This window comes from Dicentrarchus labrax, unplaced genomic scaffold (genome assembly GCF_905237075.1).
Source record: "Dicentrarchus labrax unplaced genomic scaffold, dlabrax2021, whole genome shotgun sequence".
Lineage (NCBI taxonomy): Eukaryota > Metazoa > Chordata > Actinopteri > Moronidae > Dicentrarchus > Dicentrarchus labrax.
Window position 1 is genome coordinate 21,198,141 of NW_026136703.1, and position 15,925 is coordinate 21,214,065.

Sequence of the window (15,925 nt, forward strand, 5' to 3'; positions counted from 1 at the left end):
CCAATAAGTCTCTCATGTAGACCCCATTAATAATTCACACCAACAACACAAGCATAAGAACGATTTTTTTATTTTCATTTATGTTTTATCCCACAGGCGATATAACGTTAAAACCCGGCGATAAAACTACGGTATCAAACAACGGAGCGCGCATGCTCAGTGCTGCCTTTGTGTGGTTGACTGCAGAGCCAGCTAGCTAAGGTAGCAGCCGCGGCTAGCCTCAGACATTTAGACGACACAGAGGTAGCTAGCAGGTTAGCCGCGCAGCTAATCATGGTGAATGTAAAGAAACGGAAAGGTCGGGTCGTGATTGACTCTGACTCGGAAGACAGTGCTAGCGACGATAATTTAGATCAGGTAGGTGCGCGTTTGTTCCCTAACTGTCGTGTAAACGGATCTCGTGTTGAGTTGTAAACACTTTGGAGGTGAAGCTAACGTATGCTAACGGATTCCGTCTGTGTGTGTGTGTGTGTGTGTGTGTGTGTGTGTGTGTGTGTGTGTGTGTGTGTTGGGGCCTCGCTCGAACAAGCTGAGAGTGTGGGGCCCTTCTTATTTACAAACCCTCTCCCCCCCCCCTTTTTTTTCCTCCTCAGTAAACACGCAATTCCTGAAGTCGAATAAAATGTTGTTTTTGTTTTTTAATAAACATTAGAGGAAGAGGAAGGGGAAGGGGGGGGGCGGGTTTCTGTAGCATGAGCCCGCTAACTTATGCTATCGTTAAGGTTACACCCCCCCCCCAACCCACTGGTGTTATAGTGTAAGCTGACTACCGGTGCACTGTTAGAGGGGGGGCATTGGATCTGTGGGCCGGGTCGGGTTGATTTAACCAGAAGAACCTTATCTCCTGAATGACGTCATGGGCGCAGAGCTGAAGCGCTATTTCGGTGTTGTTGTTGTTGTTGTTGTTGTTGTTGTTGCCTCAGTGACATTGATTGAGCTTTTACCTGAGAGAGAGAGAGTAGACTGATTTATGTGGTTGGCTCAGGTGGTGGAAAAACCACATGAGTTAGTTCTGCAAGCATGTTCACAATCATCGAAAAGCTGGTCAGTGCTTTCCACTTTGTGTTTTGAGATCGCCCTGATGAAGGCAGCTGTGCATAATCGTATCATGTTTGCAGAGTTTAGTATGTTTTGATGAGTTTTAGGTAGGGAGATGTTGACACAGATCCAAATATGAGGACCAACTTTTCCCTGATTTAATATCTGCAAACGTTAATGTCTGGAAGATTTCTTTTAGGCAAGGTGGCCATGAGTCTAGGGACTTCTGTGGCACTAATAACCGAGTATGCCCATTGTGATGATGGACCAAAACACTGAATTTATAATGAAACAGAAACTATTTAATGTGAATTAGTCACATCAGTATTGGCAGGGATCGTTGCACTGCACTGGAACGGTGTGTGGATTTCAGCTTTTCCACATTCTTAAAGCAGAATAGGAATTCAGGTATATGCACATTAGTGGAAGACAGATTAATCGGTAGAGATAATCAGCATCGGCCGTTGTCTGTGTGGCTGCTGTGGAACGATGTTTTGGGAAGGTGGGGAAAAAGTTGGTCTGGAGCCCCGTACTATGACTCCTTCTTGAATATCCTACAGAACAGAATACAATTATACATAAGTTTTCTTTGTTTTGATATCAGCATTATATATCGGACATCGGCAGCCTCGCTCTCTCTCATCGGCCAGTCAAAAACCCATATCTGTCGACCACTAATGCACATATAAGTTCAGCATAAAATCCAGTTGAGACAAACTGCTGCTCAGACAATGTCATCAGAATGAGTTTTGATGACCACCATGATGCTTCTTTGCTCACGTGTTATTTTACCTGTGGAAAATTGGCCGCTGTGAAACAACAATACACATTTGCTCCTGCCCACTCAGCTAGACAGTGAGCTTTCAAACCCTTGTCTTGGCAACTCAGCTCAGTTTTCCTGCCATGTGCATGTTAAAAAGTGGACAAGTCAGTCCTTAAACAGAAGCAGTGGCCACCTTCACTCTATATATACATTGCCATATACATGTCACCTCTGAATGGGGCTTGGAACATTAGATCCGCTCGCGTCCTCCATGTGGTTTGGGTTTATTTAGACCTGTATTATTGGCAAGTATGAGCAGCGCTATACTTTCAGGAGGCATTTTCCTACTTTTTCCACTTTGAGTGATTGTGATTTTACTGGGTGCTCTTTCTGAACCCTTCCCCCCCGGGTCAATAAAGTACTTCTGATTCTGATCACTTTGTTCTCATTTTCAGGAGCTCTTGTCTTTGGCGAAGAGGAAGAGGGTCGATTCGGGTGAGCAGGAAGAGCCTGTCAGCAAACCTGCAGCTTCTACAGACTCAGAGACGTCCGATAGTGACGATGAGGTATGGCAGTCTTAGTATTTGCTCTCAGAGAAACATGTTCTTATGTAGTTATCAAGCACTTTGAACACATTCTCACCAGAAGAATAGACCACTTTTCTCTCTCATTTCCAGCTATTTGATGAGTAAAACTAATATTTTTCACTCCTTTGTCTAGTGGACTGTGGGAGGCACCAAAGGCAAAAAGAAGGTTAAGCCAGGGAAAGGGTCCGAGAAGAAGAACGCCACAAAGAAGAAGGTTAATAAAGCAACGGCGTCTGGCAGCTCAGATGGAGACAGCTCAGCAGAGAGCTCCGCACCAGAGGAGGGTACGTCTTCAGTGTTTGAGGCTTGAGCTTTGACTTCACAAGCACACTTACTTCTTTCTTTCATGTGTAATCTTAAAGAAACCACAATCCTTTCAGTAACCATGTATCATAAAACAGGAACTTCTGGTGGCAGTTGTACAGATGTAAGATGTCTGTTCTCACACAACAAACTGACAGACATGCCCTGAAGTTAACGGCGTCTTACATAAAGTGCAAAGCAGAGTGTCGAACCATATTCTGAAGTGTAGATTACACACATCTTCAGGGTGCCATGTCCACTGGTATTTTAGGTGGCTGGGATTAGGTGACTCACTCACTCATCCCTTTTATCCTAGCTGGCACACAGTGTAGCATCCAAGCTGTTGGTTGTTTGTTTGTGTTGTATTGTCCTGCGATACAGTGGATCCACATTGTTATGGAAAACCTGGAAAAATCTTTTGGGGAGAAAGTTCTGGAAAACTGGTCAAAAGTTCAGTACCACAATCCAAGATGATGACAAAATGCCTGCATTACATCACACTCTCTTGAGAAAAAAACCCTGTAGAGAATAACATTTAAATCACCTTCAATTTACTTTATATTGGTGCCTTATAATATTGGCCATGTGGGGAAAAGCTGTTATAGCCACTTGGTGAAACTGAGGCATTTTAACCAGCAAAAGTAGCTGTGTGGCTGCCTTCGTTTCCATTTTAATAGCAGTTCAACATTCCTTTATTTCACCCACTTTTTAATATGTATGTCTCCCTGCCAAAAGTTGTACATAAAATCTTTTCAGAGACATGAAAGTTGGTGTAGACAGAACAAAATGGGGAAAAATAAAGGAGTACGGCTCAATGTGGCCAATACTGATCAATTAAAAATTGTCTTGATAGGCCAACTGTGGTTCTGGACATTCTTACCCTGTAGCGTCTTGCTCGTGTTTTGCACTCTGCACTGAGAACTGACCGTTTTTTCCCCCAGATGTTTGTGCTAATGAAATCACTTTTTATCTTTAGGCGAGGTGTCTGATTCAGAGAGCAACAGCTCGTCCTCCAGCTCTGACTCCGACTCCTCTGAAGATGAGGTGTTCAGGGACGGCTACGACGACGACCTGATGGGAGACGCGGAGGACAGAGCCCGGCTGGAGCAGATGACGGAGAAGGAGAGAGAGCAGGAGTTGTTCAACAGAATTGAGAAGAGAGAGGTGCTAAAGAGACGGTGAGTGGTGACGATGCAACAATCAGTGGGATGTACTCACACAGAAAACACTTTTCAAATAAATTGGGTGTTTTGTTCTCGTTTCCTCGTCTCTCAACGAAAACGTTTACGCACAAGGCAGAGTGTGGCATTTTAACATTGCTGAGTGTGCCCGCTTATTTATTCATGACTATGTTTGTTTTGACAGTTTTGAAATTAAAAAGAAGCTGAAGACGGCAAAGAAGAAGGAGAAAGAGGAGAAGAAAAAGAAACAGGAGGAAGAGCAAGAAAAAAGGAAGCTATCTCAGGTTCAAGACACGCAAGTGGTGAGTTCAGTTTAAACATTAGATTGATATTGTATGTAAATCCCCATATTGATGGCATTGTTCTTGCTTTTTCTTTTTCTTTTCTTACCGAATCAACATTAATATATCATGAAGCCTTTTCTTTCCCCTGTGTGTAACTGTAATAACCGCCCCTCCCTAGGTCATGTCACACAACAAGGAGAGACGATCCAAACGTGACGAAAAACTTGACAAAAAATCCCAGGCCATGGAAGAACTCAAAGCTGAACGCGAGAAGAAGAAAAACAAAACAGGTTGGTGTAATTTCATCCCTTTGTGACGCGATTGTTGTGACAGTTCACCTACAAAACCCTAACGTTTGATCTCTTTGCTGAGCAGCGGAACTTCTGGCCAAACGTCAGCCCCTGAAGACGAGTGAGGTTTACTCTGACGATGAGGAGGAAGAGGAGGAAGACGACGACAAGTCATCAGTCAAAAGTGACCGGAGTTCACGTTCATCGTCTTACGATGATGACGAGTATGTTTGATTCTGCTCCTGTTCAAGCAATACATCCATCACAAGACCACCCTTTTCAGTAATGTAACTCAACTGTGTTCTGCCAACAGAAAGGAAGAAACTCCACCGAAGTCTCAGCCTGTTTCACTACCAGATGAGCTCAACAGGGTCCGTCTGTCCAGACACAAGCTGGAGCGCTGGTGCCACATGCCCTTCTTTGCTAAGACAGTGACTGGCTGCTTTGTGAGGATAGGGATTGGGAACAGCAGCAGTAAACCAGTTTACAGGGTAAGTGTGCACAGTGTTCAATATTGGAGCTATGCGCTCTTGTATGATGGTGATAGTGATGATCTAGGACTCTTTATAATATATAGAGTTAAATACAAGCAGATTGGTGATTTCATGTCCTCCCTTGTTTTTGAAAGGTTGCTGAAATTGTGGATGTGGTCGAGACAGCGAAGGTTTACCAGCTTGGAACAACGCGAACAAACAAGGGATTACAATTAAGGTACATATACGTATACAGATGCTTTATGCATATTAAAGTAGGTAATCAAGAGTCAGTGCAGATCTTCTCTTCCATTGCTGCTCGCCAAAAATGTGACCTTTTTGATTGCATGTCTTCCTCAGGCATGGTGGTGACACACGGGTGTTCAGGCTTGAGTTTGTATCAAATCAGGAGTTCACAGAAAACGAGTTCATGAAGTGGAAAGAGGCGGTAAGTCTAATATGTCATCTGCAACATAAGTTACAGTAGAAAACTTGAATGTCTTCGAAAAACACACAAAGAGCCGTCATAGGAGTAAAGTCTTTTGCATCATTTTTTTTTGTTCTTTTCAGATGATAGTTGCTGGAATGCAGGTACCGACTCTTGATGAAATCACCAAAAAGGAACAGTCCATCAAAGAAGCTCTGAACTACAAGTTCAATGACAAAGACATAGAGGATGTAAGTCTGTTTCTCTAGATAGTAATTAATTTCTCCAGCCTCATACATTCTGCAGTGGAACTAAACATTTCTTTTTCTCCTCATGCTGCAGATCGTTAAAGAGAAGGACCGATTCCGAAAAGCACCACCTAATTATGCCATGAAGAAAACACAGTTACTCAAAGATAAGGTAAAGGAAACTACTGTTTTCGTACCATGTGAAACATTATAGGAATCCTAATGATCTTTGCAGCCTTTTAAATGTTAAATGTCAAGCCTAAACAGTACATCCACATACATTATGAACAAGTATCCCCAACCAAAGATGAACATACACACTGACAGCAACTGTCATCATAGATTTGTCCGAGAATGTGTGATAACCTCGAATCTATCTTGAGTTTGTGACTCCTCCTTACTCACTGTTATTTGTTTTGACTGAAGGCCATGGCAGAAGAGAGTGGAGACGGTGACAAGGTGAAAGTGATCCAGGATGAGCTGAACGAGCTTGAGGAAAGGGCAGAAGCGCTTGACAGACAGAGGACCAAGAACATATCTGCCATCAGGTACACACGCTTCAGTTGTAAACGGGTTTAAATCTTTCTTTAAATACAACGGGAGTAGAGCTCCTTGCTTTGTACATGGTTTAAGGGTCAGGACAGTTTGTTTCAGCTGGGTATCAGCAGTGGTGCATTTCATCCTCAAGTGAACATGATGGAAATATACCTGAGCATTGGTTCATATCATATTTTTAACACAGTCGTTAATATGATGATTCTTTGTGTCTTAGGTGATAGTATTTTAAGACAGAATTCTCTTTGACTCTTAATTTTGTTTCTTTATCACTCAGCTACATTAATCAGAGGAACAGAAGCTGGAACATTGTTGAATCTGAGAAAGCTCTTGTGGTAAGTGTCTAACCTCCTGAAACACCTCCACCATACATACAGTATGCTTGTTTCACTGTAATGATTTTAATATAAAGGCAGGGATCATGAAAAATGTGTAAGATTTAATCATTTGTAACTAAAAAGTTGATGATTGTCCATATTGGTGCTTCTATAATTGAAATGAAATGTGAGATGTGATCATGTAAATGCTTAAAAATGTATTTCCTGAAAACATCCATGTCGCACACTGAAGGGGTGTGATACAAGCATACAAACAAAACTGTTAAGATGTTTGCAAATGGTATATTTTACTACCCAGCAACATCTGGAAATGCTGCCTCACTTCAGATGTTTTCCTAATGTGGCAGCACTCCAGTGTGACAGTGTTCAGTGATGCTGTGGTTCACTTAAGGGCACTCACAGCAGTGTATGAGTTCTGTGTCTCACAGTAACATAAGCCCCTGAATGTTCCTGTATCAATGATAAACTGTGTGGTTTTAATCCACCTCATGTATAGGAAAAAAATATTTGGCCTATTGATTTGACTGCTGTTAAAATATGCCAATGTATTTGCTTATTTATTTCCTCACAGGCTGAAGGACAAAATGCCAAAAACCAACAAATGGACCCTTTCACACGAAGACAGTGCAAACCCACCATGGTGTCTAATGTAAGATTTCTATATTTATTTCTTCTGACATTTTCTTTTATGTGCCATCTATGTAATAAACACTGCTGAATCTGATTTTGTCACCCTGTTCATTATGGTTCTGCAGGCCAGAGACCCGTCAGTCCACGCAGCTATTCTTGCTCACCTGAACCAGAAGTACGGCTCTGGGTCAGCATCAGATCCTTCTGGCGGAGATAAGAACAAATTGGTAAGTAGAGGAAACACTTAAAGACACTCCCAGTGTGATCATATAAAAGATGTTTGGAGAGTGATTGCTGAAATGTTTGCCTTTGCCAGAATCCTGGTTGTAATCCTGGTTGTAATCCCATTGCAAGCAATATATCTTGCTAACATGAAACTGCAGGCTGTTGCTCCAGCTGGTACAAGTTTTTTGTATTTTTGTCCTCTTTGGAGTCATCGCAACAAGTTTGTCTGCTTGATTTTTATTAGAGAAAACTCTTTATTTCTAATTTTATATAACATAAAGGGAATGTGTGACTACCATGCAGAAAACAACTTTCTACTTCTGCAGAATATTTGTTAATTTAATTTAATTTCTCCTTTGTTTATGTTATAGGGTCAAGCAAACCCAAAAGACAAAGATGTCCCCAAGACAACCACTGACCTCTCAGAGGACTTGTTTAAAGTCCATGATTTTGACGTAAAGATTGACCTCCAGGTCCCCAATGCAGGTGAGGTGATTTGTCCAATGCGTTATTTTACTTGCTCAGCCTGGGCGCTTGGCTGTAGTACAAAGGTGGTTGTTAATGTTAACTTTATTGCTCTGCTGTCTCTACAGAGGCAAAGTCTCTGTCCGTGAGCTCCAATGCGCTGCCCGTGAAGGACGGCGCCCCCCGCAGGTCCCTCAACCTGGAAGACTACAAGAAGAGACGGGGACTGATCTGATGCAGCCAGTCCCCCTCATCCAGAATCCACAATGCATGTGTAATTGGCTGTGCGAGAGCGAGAGAGAGAGAGAGAGAGAGGGAGAGAGAGAGTGTGTGTGTGAGTGCTAGAGAGAGAGACTGTGTGTGTGTGTGTCTGTGTGAGAGAATGACTCCCAGAGGTGTGTTTGAATGTTGAAACAACAGACTGTTTATCCGAACACAGAGGAAATACTGATTGAGTGAAGACAACATTTTTCTCAAAGGATCTCTTTCAGAAGAAACTTGTCCAGATATTTGTTGTCTTGTTATTTTTGCATAATCACACACAAACTCTTATACTGAGTTGTGTTTTTTTTATGTATTTAACTTCTTCCCCGCCCCCCCCTCTTGTGGATCTTCTGGAGTCCGCTCCTTTTTTTTTTTGTTTTTCTGAAAGGACACGGCGCTTGTGGATAATTATCTTGAACGAGGACACTATCTTAGAAGACTTAAATTGTTGAGGCATCTTGATATTACTGGACTGGATATCTAACGGAGCCAGCTTGTCCTCACATGAATTACTGTTGTAAATTCCCCCACCCCCTCCTAAATGTGTGATCATCTGCCCTTGCGGTCCATCCTGAATTTTAACAGCCTTGTGGTTTTTTTTGCAGAGTGTAGATGATCACTGTCTCTGACTTGACCTTGACGCCGGCCCTCGGTGACAAATGTGAAAAGTTCAGCACACGTCAACTGGACATTTATCACTTTTTAAGTCTTTGAAACATCCCAATTTAAGAGGAACCATTTTCTATGGATGGCCTGGTTATAAAAGTGTTTGCTTCGTTTCTGTTATCTCTTGGTTGGTTGTTCATGGGATAACTCCCCTGCCCTTAACTTTCAGAGCAGATTCTATGTGTTATCGATTGTGTCCATAGTCAGTTCTTGTATTGATGTGGCATGCCATGTAAATATGCATTTTGGAGTGAGTGCGGAAAAAATAAAGAGGCACTGTTTCATAACATCTGTGTCAGTTTCTTTTTTTTTAATATAATCTAAAGGCGAGACTACGGCAACACAAGTCACCTGCTGACGTTGTGATATTTACTTTTTAAGATGGAAGCATAGGAGTTAACTGAGCAGGCTGAAATAAAGGTCTCAGTACCTTTTGTGTATTTTTCTGTTTATATTTAGGATGTTTTTTGTTAAATGTAACAATTTTTCAACAGTGAACATAGCATCTTTTATTACACTACAAATGTTTTCACAAGCATCAGATATTCAATGTGTGGAGACTTAAATTATCAGTGAAGAAAAAGAAAGTGCTCTTGGCATTGTGTTTTATTTTGAAATTTCCAAAATGTTCCACTGAAAACAACGTAGTTTAAACTTTTTTGAAGGGAATCACTTTATCCTTATTCCCTTTTAAATACTTTTATTTAGTTTGTTTTTTGGCCTTAGAAGTAGGTAAACCGTGATGGGCCTTTTAAAACAAAATAGTTTTTCTAAAAGGTAAAAAAAAAAAAACCATTTACATATTTTTAAGGAATCCACATGTTGTGAAAAAACAAAAATTAAGTAAATATTAAATGAGCTTTGCCTGCTGTTTCAAAGAGTGTACACACACAGAAAATAGGTGTCTGCTGTTCACTGGAAACCTCATTGGTCCATTTTTCATCAGGCCTTTCTGCAGTCGCTCTGTTGTGGGGTCCTCGCTCGTAGCGCTTCCTGGTCCACGTATTGAGAAGATCACCAATATCCTCTTTGACAGATAATGACATTTGACCGTGTTTACACCGACGGTACTTCTCTTTCTCGCTCACCGGTTAAACCCCGCCGGTAGCCAGGTGACCGGTAGACATTTGGACATTTGGACGTCGTGTCAAACGGTGAGTGAGAGGCTTTCTTTCAGTGCTAGCCTGTTAGCTGTAGCACTGATGGAGCTTAATCATGAACCGACTGTGTTTACTGTAGTTTGGTGATAACGTAAAGTCCAGCTGCTTGTTCGTCCGTGTGTTTGTACCAGAATAAAAACACAATGCGATGTCGTTATAATAACCACATTTACAATGCAAATGATTGTTTCCAGCTCCAGTCAGGTGAGTTGACATGTTCCCTACCTGCTCTGTATGTTTGTGTTTGAGGCGTGGACGAAGAAGGTGTATTAATGCATTGTTTACTATAATGTTCAAGGCTGCAGCCATTCTGAATTGTTAAATGTTAAATGTTTAACCCATGTAATTGGTAATTAAAGTCTTGTTTTTTTTTTTTTTTTTTTTTTGGAGTCACAGAAAACAAACAAAAATATGGATATACCTTTTAATAGGAGTGTGGAAGTAGTGTGCAGCTTGTTTTTGAGATATTGATTGTAACCGTTATTTATTCAGGGTAGTTTCACTGATTACAATTACACAATAACCTCCCCCCCGTACAACCACATTCAGATCTCTTGCTCGAGGGCCCCTCAGTGGTGGTAATGTGCTGTTGTATTTCTGCCGTTAGGATACAAAATGTCTTGGTTTACTGACTTGGCCGGGAAAGCGGAAGACTTCCTGAATAAAGTGGACCAGGGAGCTGCCACTGCACTGACCAAAAACCAGACAAGAACATCCTCCTTTTCGTCCTATGAAGAAGAATCAACCGTCAAACCTGAATACAACACTGCAGGGTACAAGACTGATGCAGCTGTGACACATCATGCCTATGCATCCTCCCTCCATCCCCCCGATGAGGCACAGAGCTTCATCTCTGCAGCAGCTGGCAACATAAAGAGATCCAGTGCAACCCTGCTGGCTGGTACTGCCAACGTGGCCAGTATCCCCTCTGGCTCTGGCGGCAGTGCCCCCAGCGCTGCCAAGACCTCGTCTGGCTTTGTGAGGCGCAAAAAGAGCGAGCAGGATGTGGACGATGACATGCTCTTTGACTTTCTGAACAGCTCAGACCCTCCAGTCAGCAACAGGAGGGATTCAAGAAGAGAACATATGAAAGTGTCAGTTCCAGTTACTGAGGCCCAAACCCCAGAACCTCCTCCTTCCACCACTCCCCATACAATCCCCTCAGCCCCGTCGACGCCCCCTTCAACCCGGGGTGTATCCAGAGCCTCAAGCATGAGCTCACTGTCTGCTCACAGCATTAAAACGTCAGAGGAGAGCTCAGCTAAAGAACAAAGCCAAGGTAGGATTAATAAGACCAAACATTTTATTTTATTGTCATTTTCAGTCAGTGTTGGAAAAAGGGTTGATAATCTCAATAATTGGTTTACATTGCCACAAAAGTTTGATATTATTGTGTTATTACTACTGTTTATTATTGTCCACCAGTAGATGAGCCCCAAAGGCAGACGTTTTTTCTTGCCTTATTTACATAAATTGTATTATTTTCTGACATTTATATCTGAATGATAAAATGTGTGTTCTCTCGTCACCCTCACCTGGTCACCACAGACACACCTGACAGTTCAGACTCAGGCTTGGCTGTCCCTCAGGAGTCCAGCAGGCAGGAGCCTCCTCCTCCTCCCACAGAGGAGCCACAGAGCCAGATCATGTCCAGTCTGCGTCTGGAGAATCAGCTGCTGCGCAGTGAGGTGGCCTCCCTCAACCAGGAGATGGCTTCAGTCATCCAGAGAGCAAAAGACTTACAAGATGGTAAGAGATGAGACAAGATGGGAACAATCATGACCCACATATCTGCACCCCTCCCTCTGTATTGATTAAGTGGTTTTCTACTCATGTAGAATTGAACCAGACGCGTCTACGTGCAGACAGATGGAACTCGGAGCAGTCTCAGACTGACCGGATGTTACGGGAACTTCGCTCACAGGTTGATGACCTGACAGAAGCCCTCTCTGCCAAAGACGGTCAACTAGCAGTCTTAAAAATCAGACTCGATGAAGCTGATCAGCTGCTGAAGTCCCGCAGTGCCGCATTAGATGAGGCACAAAAGGAGAAGTCAAGGTACAATCTTGTGACCACCTTCAGAAGTAGAGATGAGATTCTGCTTTTTATCAGTGGGCTTAGATATTATTTTTCCTTGTTGGATTTTTAGAATCATGCAAGACCACACAGAAGGGAGCAGCATGCACTCCCAAGCTCTAGAAACGATACAGGAGAGGCTGCGAGAGGCTGAAACGGCTCTCAGGAGGGAACAGGACAGCTACAGGCAGATGCAGGTGCACATGATGCTGATCTTTCTTAATATGTGTCAGTTAAGTCTAGGTTAAATGCATGGAAATTATTAGACTTCTTAATTCTCTTTTCTTGTGCAGAGTGAGTATGCTGGCCGCCTGTCCAAATTGGAGGCTGAGAGGCAGACCCTCGCAGGGACAGTGACTGCAGCAGAGCGGCGAGGTGGAGAGGAGAAGGTCAAGGTCGACGATCTCCAGCAGCAATTGAAAAGTGCCAAAGCTGCAGCTGAGGCTGCCAAACAGGAGTTACAAGATTACAAGCACAAAGCGTCACGCATCCTACAAGTAAGACTTGCTGCTTTTTTCATTCATAGCATCAGCATTTATTAAACTGTTACGCAATCAATGTTTTCAAACCATAGCTGTTTTTACATTTCTTTTAATTAGCCTAACTAGTTTTTGATCACATTATAAATTGTCTACTAGTCCAAAGAGAAGTTGATCAGCAGTCTGAAGGAGGGATCTGGTCTGGACACTCTAGATGGCAGCGGGGCCATGGTTCTGGAGCTGGAGGATCTGCGTCACGAGAAGGAAATGCAGAGGGAAGACATCCAAAAACTACAGGGGCAAGTGCAAACGCTTCGGACAGAAATACAGGTGAGATGCTGTAAATGAGTGTGTGGCAGAAAGTAATCGGATACTGTATTGATCCCTGTGTGAAAAATCTTGGTCGATTTCTGCACTGGGAAGTCTGTTACTGTGTCAGTGTGTATGATGTGAGGCGCTGTGTACGTCCTGAAAAAACAAATGTTTCTGTTTTCTTTTTGAGTTCATTGCTTGTATATGGCTGCAACATCTGCAGCGGATATATTGATTCAGCTGTGCAAATGAGATATGTTTTTCTATTTCAGGATTTGGAGAATTCGGCCATGACAGAAGCAGAGACGTGGCGGGAGCAGCAGATACAGCTGGAGGAGCAACAGGCCTTACTGAACAGAGCTAAGCAGGAGATGGAGGCTGAGGTTGAGCGCTACAAACAGGTGAGGATTTATTAATATGGCAGCTATAGAAACTGTCACAAATATATTTTTCCTGAAACTACATTAATAATTTGTATATGTATGATTTAACTCTGTTTTTGTATTTTTCTTAAATCATAGGAGCTGCAGTACCTAGAGGAAGAGCAACATCGATCCAAAACCACTCTGCAGAGCAGAATCAAAGACAGAGAAGATGAAATTCAAAAACTCAGGAACCAGGTCAGTCACTATATAATTATACAGTGCATCTAAATGCAGAGCCCCCTTCCTGGGTCAGGGCTGTCCTCATCTGCTTTGTGTCAAAAAGAAGCAGAGTATATGGGAAATATAAGTTCTGAATTTACCAATGTATTCTTCCAGTTGACCAACAAGACTCTCAGCAACAGCCAAACAGAGCTGGAGAATCGCCTCCACCAGCTGACAGAGACGTTGATCCAGAAGCAGACGATGCTGGAGGCTCTGGGCACAGAAAAAAGCTCCCTGGTCTTTCAGCTGGAGCGTCTGGAACAGCAGCTGAAGAACGCTCAGGGAGGACAGAGTGGAGGGCCAGCAATCAACATGAGTGGTCTAGAGGGACCAGGTAGGAGAGGTTTTTAGATGAGGGTCAAGATGTTTTGTCATTTTTAAGGGACTGTGATATGGATTTACAGGATAGTTTCATCAAACGGTGAAAATAACAGTGCTGCCATTATATAACTTGATATTTCCTTTTTTAATACTTTTATGAGGCCACAGCAAACAGGATAGATTAGTTAGTTAGAAAGCATTTGATAAATCAATCCTTTACAGAAGTTTTTATGGACCACAGTCATCTTTATCTCCCAGTCTGCTTAATATAGATGCCAAAACAATGGAATATACCAACACATACACTTAAACTGTGCTTTTGTTTTGTCATTCTGTGTTTTATTTGAAACCTCTTTACTCATGGTGTCTTTTTCTGTTTGTTGTATTTTCAGGGGCACGACAAAGAAACACACCAATCCTTTTCAGTGATCAGGACAGTCCAGGAGTGTATGGCAAAGTACGTAAGGCCGCCAGCACCATTGACCGTTTCAGGTAAGGGTCCTCACTATTACTGCACTGTAATAATTCTACTGTTTCTGTTGTTTCTGTTTGCAATATGATCCCCTGTGACAAATGGAACATTTTGTAATTTCAGCATCAGACTGGGTATCTTCTTGAGGCGCTACCCTATGGCCAGAGTTTTTGTTATCCTGTACATGGTGAGTGTTTGAAAAATGTGATGCGATATTTTTTTTCCATTTTTATAATCAAAGAAATTGAAACAACATTTCAACTTCTTTTTACAGGCGGTGCTGCACCTGTGGGTCATGATTGTTCTCCTGACTTACACACCAGAAATGCACCACGGTCATCCTGATGGAAGATAGAAGGATTGAATTTTAAAGTTGGTTGTTAAAAGATGTTTGTTCAACGGCCTTCAATGTAAGGATGGTCCATGCTGCTAGAATATGGGCTCTGGGTCCTGACTCTCCCTGTTTTGCACAGAAATGCTATAAATTAAAGACATTTCCTCTGATTTATTCTTTATTTTTTCCAACTGAAGATTGATAGCTGACAACTGCATTGAGTTTTAAAATAATTACAGAGTGATATATTGTATTGGTGGTCTACTGAAAAGGACATTAAATCAAACATGATCTCACATCTGTTCTTCTCATCATGTGCTTTCAGACCTCTGTTCTCTGATTATATATAACACTATGTAAAAAAAAAAAAGAATCTTTTAATAAACAAGTTAGAAGAAACAACAAAGCCTGGCTCTTTTCTAATAGATCATCTGAGCCACAAAACACCATGAATGGGAACTTCACTGGTTTTGCACATGGAAGTCAGTTTATTGGATTATTATTATTACATTGTGGGTACTCTTTGTGTCTAGAAAATCATAATAATTCATATTTTAGAACCTAAGAATCATGCAATCCTTAATCATGATTATGAGAACTAGTAATGCCACTGCTAACACTTACATATTTAAAAACATTAATACAAGTATTTATGATATAATTCCACTATTAATATCCCAATTAATTTCTTCCCAACTGATTCACAGCCAGTCATCTATAGTAATACTAATGTGGTGCATGTCAGTTGTATATAAGAGATTAATGCTTCTAAATAAAGACCTTAAAACAATTGGAAAATATATATAGTTGTGAAAAACGAATCACATACATACATACTCCAAGCCTTAGACTGGATATTTTTGACAACAATAAAGTTAAAGCTCTTTAAAAGTTTAAAATAATGAATACAATTTAAAAACTATTATTCAACATATACTGCATATGCATAAACACACTGTGCCAGCACTGTAAGAGAAAAAGTAAGGTGTAATAGGAGTTAAATATAGAACATAAAATGCCAAAATAAAAGTTGTTAATATAAACATAATAATAGGAATAAGAATAGTACACAGTGTATATAATATTATCATTTGTTAAATTATTTTCATTTTTAATTAAGTTCATAATAATTATAAACATAAGGCTAAAATAAAACAAAATTCAAAATGTATTTATTTGAAAGAATAAAAGCATTCTTAGATCTGACTAAATCAAAAACACATTATAATAAAAGCATTATTTCTACAAAGTGCAACTATAATAATAAATTTAATTAATTAGATGGTACTATTTATAACGTTAAGATATTATACACGTTAACACACAACAAGCCGACACACTCACACGGTTCTTGAACGCACCTTGAACTCTGTTGGTCCTCCAGTAT

At 41.3% G+C, this 15,925-nt stretch overlaps 2 protein-coding genes across 2 annotated transcripts; both read left to right on the forward strand.

Moving 5' to 3' along the window:
- Positions 1–180: 180 nt before the first annotated feature.
- Positions 181–9,024, forward strand: rtf1 (RTF1 homolog, Paf1/RNA polymerase II complex component). The gene is made up of 18 exons (XM_051396038.1): positions 181–357; positions 2,257–2,367; positions 2,522–2,672; positions 3,668–3,869; positions 4,057–4,174; positions 4,335–4,446; positions 4,532–4,670; positions 4,760–4,937; positions 5,075–5,157; positions 5,280–5,367; positions 5,490–5,597; positions 5,689–5,766; positions 6,021–6,142; positions 6,427–6,484; positions 7,059–7,136; positions 7,243–7,344; positions 7,714–7,828; positions 7,936–9,024. Exons 1-18 carry the CDS (start codon positions 274–276, stop codon positions 8,040–8,042), a joined length of 2,034 nt encoding a protein of 677 aa, XP_051251998.1. The 5' UTR covers positions 181–273; the 3' UTR covers positions 8,043–9,024.
- Positions 9,025–9,708: 684 nt separating this feature from the next.
- Positions 9,709–14,834, forward strand: golga5 (golgin A5). Its single transcript, XM_051396037.1, has 13 exons — positions 9,709–9,891; positions 10,505–11,176; positions 11,446–11,646; positions 11,736–11,955; positions 12,047–12,170; positions 12,267–12,470; positions 12,612–12,782; positions 13,037–13,165; positions 13,286–13,384; positions 13,526–13,745; positions 14,125–14,224; positions 14,328–14,391; positions 14,479–14,834. The coding sequence occupies exons 2-13, from the start codon at positions 10,513–10,515 to the stop codon at positions 14,557–14,559; spliced, it is 2,277 nt and encodes a 758-aa protein (XP_051251997.1). The 5' UTR covers positions 9,709–9,891; positions 10,505–10,512; the 3' UTR covers positions 14,560–14,834.
- The last annotated feature ends 1,091 nt before the right edge of the window (positions 14,835–15,925 follow it).